Source organism: Podospora pseudocomata, chromosome 6 (assembly GCF_035222375.1).
Source record: "Podospora pseudocomata strain CBS 415.72m chromosome 6, whole genome shotgun sequence".
In the NCBI taxonomy this organism is placed as follows: Eukaryota; Fungi; Ascomycota; class Sordariomycetes; order Sordariales; family Podosporaceae; genus Podospora; species Podospora pseudocomata.
The window spans coordinates 2,922,031-2,930,619 of NC_085890.1; the positions used below are offsets into that span (position 1 = coordinate 2,922,031).

At 52.8% G+C, this 8,589-nt stretch overlaps 4 protein-coding genes across 4 annotated transcripts; 3 read left to right on the top strand and 1 right to left on the bottom strand.

Moving 5' to 3' along the window:
- Positions 1-1,579: 1,579 nt before the first annotated feature.
- Positions 1,580-2,215, bottom strand: QC762_0098290 (uncharacterized protein; the record flags this gene model as incomplete). The annotated part of the gene is made up of 1 exon (XM_062884150.1): positions 1,580-2,215. The coding sequence occupies one exon, from the start codon at positions 2,213-2,215 to the stop codon at positions 1,580-1,582; it is 636 nt and encodes a 211-aa protein (XP_062740955.1).
- A 424-nt stretch (positions 2,216-2,639) lies between these two features.
- Positions 2,640-3,889, top strand: QC762_0098300 (uncharacterized protein; the record flags this gene model as incomplete). The annotated part of the gene is made up of 4 exons (XM_062884151.1): positions 2,640-3,101; positions 3,124-3,514; positions 3,573-3,704; positions 3,768-3,889. 4 exons carry the CDS (start codon positions 2,640-2,642, stop codon positions 3,887-3,889), a joined length of 1,107 nt encoding a protein of 368 aa, XP_062740956.1.
- A 478-nt stretch (positions 3,890-4,367) lies between these two features.
- Positions 4,368-6,164, top strand: QC762_0098310 (uncharacterized protein; the record flags this gene model as incomplete). The annotated part of the gene is given in 3 exon segments (XM_062884152.1): positions 4,368-5,244; positions 5,294-5,499; positions 5,508-6,164. Coding segments are annotated over 3 exon segments (1,740 nt in total).
- Positions 6,165-6,883: 719 nt separating this feature from the next.
- Positions 6,884-7,873, top strand: QC762_0098320 (uncharacterized protein; the record flags this gene model as incomplete). The annotated part of the gene is made up of 1 exon (XM_062884153.1): positions 6,884-7,873. The coding sequence occupies one exon, from the start codon at positions 6,884-6,886 to the stop codon at positions 7,871-7,873; it is 990 nt and encodes a 329-aa protein (XP_062740958.1).
- Between the last annotated feature and the right edge of the window lie 716 nt (positions 7,874-8,589).

The following is an 8,589-nucleotide window of genomic DNA, read 5'->3' on the forward strand; positions in this document are numbered from 1 at the left end:
AACGAGGGAAGAAAACTCGTCTCAACATCGAGAAGCCCTCCGCTTCCACCTACTCCCCATCCACTGCCCACTACTCCCAATCCCAACCCAACACCACTACCATTCCACTCCGCCAAGCGACCTGGATGGGAGACATCTTCAGAGAGAGGAGGCAAGTCAGACGACGCATGGATATCCAAGGGTCCCGGAAACAAGAATAAGCCGGCATCGTCCCAACTGCGCTCCTCGCCTTGAGAGAACTCCGCAACTTGATCACTATACCATTGCTGCGAGATTTGTTGAACGCGGGGACTCGGCGCATCCCCGCCGGCGCGGGATTAATTTTGTTGACAGTAACCTGTACACCATCAGTTATTGCCATGCAGCAGACACATGGCTATGGAAACATACCGTAGCAAAGCCGAGCAGGCCAGACCTCCTAGACCCCAAGGGGCTGAAGATGTGTTGACCTCGAGCTGTGTTGTCTGCTAGGTAAGTTGGGAGTTTGGTCGGACAAAGAACGGACTTAAGTAGGTAGACAACCCCTCTTCATTCAAAAGCGGGACGGGTTTCGTTGGGAGTTGGGTGGGTGTCGACCCCTCTTGGAGGCATACCTGGTATGCATAGATGCCTCTTTTCCTGCAGCTTCTCATTGGCTTCCACCACACATGATGCTTCTCCCGGTGCCAGGTTTCTCCAATCAGATCCGCCTTTTAAACCGCCTGCCTCATGGGGCGGCAACATCGATGCATGACTGGCGAGCACGCACGGGATGCAAATATGCCTCTGATATGCGGACAAGAGGCAACAGGAGGCATCAGCTCGAACACATCTCTTCTTCTCATTCGTGTCTAATGTAAGATAATGGAAATGGCAGTTAATGATACCTCGTTTCATTCAATTGGTCAAGACCAAAACAAAATACCTGGTGGACAACACAGAGTGATGACGTCATACTTCCTCTCCATCATCGATCTGCTCCGGAGGGAAGGGAAAATAGTGGACTGCTCTCTTTAGCATGGCACCTGCTTTCATCATCGTTTCCATTGGCGCGTCATTCATTGTGTTTTAAACGGTTGTCGAGTTGAGCCAATCTTTTGCCTTCACTTCCTCAACAAAACATCACCACAACAAAACAAAACATCACACATAACCACAAACACAGTCACATCAGCAGCCATCACAATGTCACCAGCCAGATCCCTCACCACCCTCTCCCGAGCCGTCACATACCGCCTTCCCCAGAGAGCCATCCTCCCCGCCTGCTGCCAATAAGTCCGCTATGTCAATACCGAGGGCGAAGAGCTCGGCGGCGTACAAGGGTCGGAGCCCCCGAGCCCAAAAAAGAACCCAGTCAACTGGTACGCCATCCCATCTCCGTATTTCTAGCCATCATCAGTATTTAACATGAAACAGGAGAGCCGGAACCATTACCGGTGTCGGAGTAGGAATTGCCTGCGGGTGGATGCTCTGGTCCAAGAAGAAGGACGGCAAGATCTAAATCATCACTTGAAAGCCCCGAGTAGCGTGTATTCGACCCTCTCATTCTTGTTATCCCGAGGTAAGAGGCTCAAATCGCCTGTGTATTCCAGCTGTATTTTTAGTTAGTTCCTGACGGGGAAGTCAACAGAGAACGATTTCCTACCATGCAGAGATATTGCTTCTCGTCTGGCGCTGTAATTGGTGTTGGCATTGAGGGATGATGAGGACGGGCTTCATCAACTTTGAAGAGTGTCGAGCGGACCAACTCGGAGCTTCTTGATTCTGCGATTCCCAACCTGGCGAGCGCGCCTTTGTGCATTGAGCTCGAGTCCCCGCTATCCTCATCTTTTGTGAGGTTGAAGGAACGGAGCAACAATTTTGACGCCACATTGCTGTCATCATCGACAGGTTTGCCAAATTGCACCGTGTCAATCGTCTCAAAGAACTCAGTCTTGAACTCAGCAACGTCAAAGATGCTAGTATTGTCACCAGGGAGGACTTTGCTGCGGAGTGGTATCTTCCAGAATAGACAGCCGTCCTCGTGCAGCCAGTTCATGTCTGGTAATTGATAGATGGCAAGAAAAGGCATTGATCTTGGATCGGAGGTGCGGTATCTTGTTGCGGACTTTACATGGCCGGTCCCCAGCACATCGGGGATGTGGATGTCTTCGTACCATTTTTGGAAGATGATAGGGGTCAGTAGTGGAGAAGAAGGACGGGAGCGCACGGCGATGTTGCCTGGTTTGGAGGCCATTTTGGTTTACCTGATGATGGTATTGAGGTGATGAAAGAGCAACTCACGACTTGACATAAATGTGCTGAGTCAGGGGTTGGTAGAAGCTTGGACTTCCCCGATGTCCGAAGCTCATGTGCTGCATGTGCCACAAGCCTTGCAGCACGTCCTGGGCTACTTCCATATGCTCAATTGTACATAAATTCAGTGAACAATGCGCACCTCGCTGATATTTCTTTGTGTCGGTTCCGGATGCATCGTGCAGCCGTGGGTGTGGTCTTTACGAAAGATCATTCTTTGTTGTTGAGGTATCGAGATATAGGCCATGTTGGTACAAATCACAATAGTACATGGTGTTATTTGACTACAAGAACCGGAGTGCCCGACTTGAACACAGTCTGTTCGCCGAGCCATACCCTGAGACTTCGATTCCAACTCGACAACAATGGCGCAACCGAACCAGGGCCAGCCCGGCGCGGCCCCGATGCAGGGAGTTCAGATGGGGGGAGGGCAAGTTGTGCCACAACAAGCTGCGCCGGCGGGATTCCAGGTAGTGGATCCACAGAAAGTAACCCAAGGACCGATGACTGGACAGTACACGGGGCCCCTGATAAGAGACGGCAAGAAACAAAAATATCGTTGGTCTTTTTACAAATTCCGTGAGGAGGGTTTCAACATCAGGGTAAACGATGTGGTACTTCCAGACCCTTACCTTCCGCCGATGGTACCCTTCCCAAAGATGTACAAGGGCCCGAGCCCGTCTACAAAGTTCCCTCATTCCCGTTCGCGTACGAGATTTGCCAAGATTTTCGGTGCCGCCTTCTTTCCGGGAGGTACACCAAACAAATTCACCAAGGACCCGCTGGCACCGGCGGCTCGAGACACGCTGAAAGACTATCTTGACGACGTACTTCGACCTGAAGTATCAGTGCGTGCTCGGATGGGGCGGGAACGGGCTCGCTTGCCTGTTTCAAGGCACCGACGGGACTGGCAAGACTAGACCAGTTGTGGCCAAAACAACTCTGAGACCGGGTCATGCCCATGGCCTGCTCCAGGAAGCTGGGTTTCAAGAAGAGTTCGAGGACTGCGAACATATTGTTCAGCTCGAAGACATGAGTGAATTCCAACTTCCGATCGATGCTCCGGCGCCGGGCGAGCGTCTGCCCAGTTCAAATCCTACTGAGCCTGTAGCGACGCCGCATGTGATTTTGCTGGAATATCTGGCAAATGGCAGTTTGGCACAAGTGATTTCCAACTTGTGGTACTCGGGCACGCCTCGCCCCCCTCCAAACTGGTTCCTGTGGGAAATATGGCAATGCAGTAAGCCTACCTCGTGATTCCGCCTAGGGCCTACAGCTGACAACTTGGAATATTGCAGTGCTGAGGGCGATCTTCGAGTTTGAGTTCCCTCGGAATAAAAGGGCTTATAACGACCGGGGTTTAATTGATACGACACTCATGGATCTTCGCGGCGAGAACAATGTTCATTTCGACATTGATCCATCCAACTGTAAGTCTGAGACACAAAAGTGCTGCAGGATAGTCATTTAACCTTGATGCCAACATACCTTAGACATCGTTGGCGACCGGAACGAAGGCTATCCTGATGATTCTCACGGGTTGGTCCCTATACTGAAGATGTCAGATTTCGGCCTGTCCATCAAGGTAACCCCGGAGATTCTTCGTAATCCGTAAGGCAGCCCCGAACGCGCCGGGTAATACAAACAGCAGCTGATGTCGTTTTAGCATGATGATGTGGACAATAAGGTCGTGGGCCAAAACCTACTTTCTCTCCCCTGAACAATTCACCGAAGAATGGGACTACGTCCCTCAACTACCCCTGGAGATTCTACAGCTATCGCACGTTGCGGCGGGCAAATACAGTTGGAAAAACAACCTCTGGCAGGCTGCCCAGTCAATGGTGTCTCTCATAACAGGAAAATACCCCCAAGTACCGCCGGTTCCTAGCAAAATCAGGTTCACACCCCACTTGAACGGGCTGGCCGCCGACGGAAGTCGCGAGGCGGAAAGATACTTCGATTGTTATGGCCAATACGTGCTGAATTTGCCCGACTGGGTGGATGATCACTTAAAAGAGGTTCTAGCACGTTGCATGATAGAAAATCCAGACGAATGGCCCTCGATGAGTGAAGTCATAGATGATGCAATAGTAATGTGCGAGGACTACAATGAGTCGGCAGACAGTTACGGCGACCATGACGCCCAGGACTGGGACAGGAACTGGTGGACGGTACCACATCACGCCCAGGATTGGTGGACCCATGTGCAGCTTTCAAAATGGATAGAAGACGCACTTTTCACGCCACCAACTCCCCAACCAGCCGCTCCGGTCTCTCCTCCAAATATCCCGGCGAATGCTGCCGCCCAGGCACAAGCGCAGGCGCGAGCAAATACAAGGCCACATCGCGAATTCGTATACAAACGCAACATGCAGTATAACCACTGGCTCAGCACCCGACCACCAGAATACAGGCAGCGGATACAAAACCTGAGCCAGCAAGAATTTGATGAGTTTGCTAGGAGATGGATTGACCAGCGAGCTCTCTACGAAGCCGCCGAGGCGAACTTGAGAACTCTGCTCGATATCAAGACGTGGGACGAGGATTATAACAGACACCTCGCTAGAAGGCCGCCACAGGATCCTCCGGGGCCCTACCTGGCCTGGGCCGCAGGGCTCGAGTCTCTCACCGAAGCCCACCCATACCAACACGCCCCTCACTGGCCCGCCGAGTGTGCGAAAAAGGCCAAGGAGTTTGCCCGGAGAGAGTTTATGGGTATGATCCATGACAGAGAGAAAGAGGTCAATATGTATGCCATGAGAGAAATAGACCGTCTCCACGCTGCAGGTGAGGTCGTCGATATGGCCGACTTGGAGAGGTTCAAGAATACTATCAGGGACCGGCCGATACAGATCCCTGCGCCCGACGTACCGATCAGGAGGCGTATCCGTGCGCTCCAAAAACAGGTTTGGGGTTGGGACTGGCACCATGGGCATCTGAAGGAAACCTTCACGCATCCACCGGTTCCGGGTGGCTTCCTGCCACCGCCTCTTACACCAATAGAAATTCCTTTGCACAGTCCGTTCATCCCTCCATATCAGTCTCCGCCTCCGGGACCACAACCTGGTCCACCACCACCTCTTCCTCCTCCCGGGCCCCATGGAGGCGCGCGGCAAGGACAACAGGGCCAGCAGGGACAACAGGGACAACAGGGACAACAGGGACAATAGGGTCAACAGGGTCAACAGGGTCAACAGGGTCAACAGGGACAATAGGGTCAACAGGGTCAACAGGGACGACAGGGACAACAGGGACGACAGGGACGACAGGGACAACAACCCCCACCCCTCCCCCCTTTCCCACCCCCCGCAAACCCCCTCGACCTCCTCGCCCAAGCAGCCGCCCAACAACTCCAATCCGGCGTCCAGCGCTTCGGCAACAACCCCCCCCACCCAGTCAACAACCCCATCCCCCCTCCCAACGCCCCCGCTCCCGCTCCCCAACCCTCAGCCCAATCCCCCCGCGGTAAAAAACGCAAAACCATCTCCCCCCTTGCCAAACCCGGAGATAAATCCCAACCCCAAACCCAAGCCCAAACCAACAAACGAAACGCAACCCTCGCTGCAAAAGGCCAGCTCGCACAAGTCCGTCAGACGCTCAACCAAAACGCCGCGCAGGCGGCCCAGGCGGTGGTGCAGCAGCGGGCAGAGGCGAATCAGCAGAACCAAGTTGCTGGAGGGGCGGAGGGGGGACTGGCGAAGGCGCAGATGGATGGGGCGAGGGATAGTGATGATGATGTGGTGATGGGGGGGATGACGATTAGTGCTGGGGGAGGGCAGATTTTGAGGGGGGTGGGGGATGTGGTGCAGGGGCCGTTTGGGATGCCTGGGCCGGTGGCGTCTGGTAGTCCTATGGATATTGGTTCTTCAGGTGTGGTGGGTGGTTGCTGAATTGAGGGAGGGGGGTGGAGGAAAAGGGGGGTGTTTTTTGAGATGTTTGTTTCTGATTATAGGGTGTTAGTTAGGCGTTTGAATGTTGTGAGAAGAATTGAGGTTTTTGGGTTACTGGCTAGTATTTTGAAGGTAAATTTTGTTGGTGAATGTGTTTGTTGATGTTAGGGGTTGTCAGGGGTAAGATAGGGGTAGATGCAACCCTAAACCTGTTGCCTAGCACAATCCTCGATGGCATCAAACTACCTATGTTGGCTGATTAGCTTCAAGATAGTGTCTTTTACTGTTATGAACGTGTTGTAGCGTCATGAAATTGCGAGGTGGCTTATCTCTAGAGGCCGTCACACAGATGCTCTGCCTGTCCCTTCTGGGAAGCCACCGCAGCGTCGGATGTCTTGGCGGCTGCCCTGCATCATGCATGCAACGACCCCTTGGGAAGATTCCTGCACGCAGTAATAGGTACTCAGCGCTAAGCCCCTTTTGTGTCAGGCTGCGGACGCCTTATCGAAAGCAGATGCGCCTGACCAAACGTCTCTCCCTGTCTAAGCGCAGCCATTGACTGAGGTTCGTTACAAGCATGATGAAGACGAGATTCAGCCCGGTGAGGGGTCAAAGTCGAGCCAATGCCCACCCCAACTTTTGTCCCACCCATTTCATCAGGATCGTGTTATCCTCTTTAGCTGCATCTCATTACTCACACTCTTTCTGCACCACAAGCGATGCGCCTTTTGACTACTAAACCTCACGGTTTCGCGCGTGCAGATGATGACGGCAGGTCTCGAGGCATATTTAGGTCGGCGAGAGATTCTAAAGAACGTCTACCGATCAGGACAGCCGAACACATCGGGCCTCCATCCACCATTCCTTCCTACGCCATCCTCTCGCATACCTGGGACGAACCAAGCGAAGTTACATTTAAAGAGCTTGACCTCTTCACTCATTCTACTGGACCCTGGCCGCAAGTCATAACTGCCCTCCTTCCACTATCCGTAGGCCTCGTCTATCTAGGCTATCGCTGGACGTTTCACGCTTCAGCAAATCCAGAGCTTCTGGAAGAACTCGCTCCAATCCTGATTGCCATTTCAATATCCTGTGTCATTCATTACAAGATAACCCTTTACCCCAGCACAAACACGAACGATGTCAAAAGCCTTCAACAGAAAAAGCCAGGCTATGACAAAATCAGGCAGACCATTCGCCTGGCCCATCTCAACGGCCTCAAACACGCCTGGGTCGACACATGCTGCATCAACAAGGACTCCTCGGCCGAGCTCAGCGAATCCATCAACTCAATGTACGCCTGGTACGCGGCAGCAAAAGTGTGCTTCGTCTACCTATCCGATCTGGACCCAGCTGCAGCCGACGAAAACCTGGAGCAGGCTCTTCCTCGCTGCAGGTGGTTCAAGCGGGGATGGACGCTCCAAGAACTGATCGCGCCAAGGCATGTAATCTTCTATGACAGAGACTGGAACGAGCGCGGCACGAAGGACAGTCTGAGCTCGTTGCTTTCCAAGATCACGACAATCCCGGAGGAACTGCTGAGGGGAGATAAGAGATTGGATCACTATGCCGTTGGTAGACGGATGAGCTGGGCCTCGATGAGGAAGACGACGAGGAGGGAGGATGAGGCATACTGTTTGCTGGGTATATTCAATGTGAACATGCCGCTGTTATACGGGGAGGGAGAGGCTGCGTTTTTCCGCCTGTAGAAAATCATTGTGGAAGAGCTGGCGGACCTGAGTTTGTTTGTATGGACGGACGAAATCGAGGAGGGAGGAGAGGAGCGCGACGGAAATGGTAAAATAACGGCCAAGAGAGCTCCTTGGTCATCGATGTTTGCAGTTTCACCTCGGCAGTTTTCGTGTGCTGGCAAGCTTGAAGCGACGCTGGCTGACTCTACCTACCGAAACCTCAGGTCTACGCCCAGGGGCATCCAAGTGGAAGCCAGTTTGATATTTCGATTCAGCGAGATTGACAAAGACGACGGCAACAAGTGCATTTATGACACTCATTGCATGATAGATGGTATGCCTATCGGTGTGATGATCCGCAAAATTGGTGGAGGGCGGTATGTGAGATATAAGCCGTGGAAGCTATCCTATTGGGGGTCTTGTGTGAGGCCGGATCTTGTTTATGATCCATGGAAAGACATCAACAGAACGCTGGTGGAAACAGTGACTTTGGTAACGAAGCTTCCCACCGAGTTTCCATGGTGTCCAGGCTTCCACCCCGTTCTCGGTAATCGATCCAACGCACTGAAGCTGCGACTACGTCCATCAAGCCCCAGGTTGGAGGTAGAACAGTGCCGGGCTATGCCGAGGACCCACTGGGATATACACGATAATATTTTTTTCAGCACCATAAAAACTACCAAAGGGTGGTCTGCGTTCTTCCTGCACGGATACATAGAGAACACCGACACAAC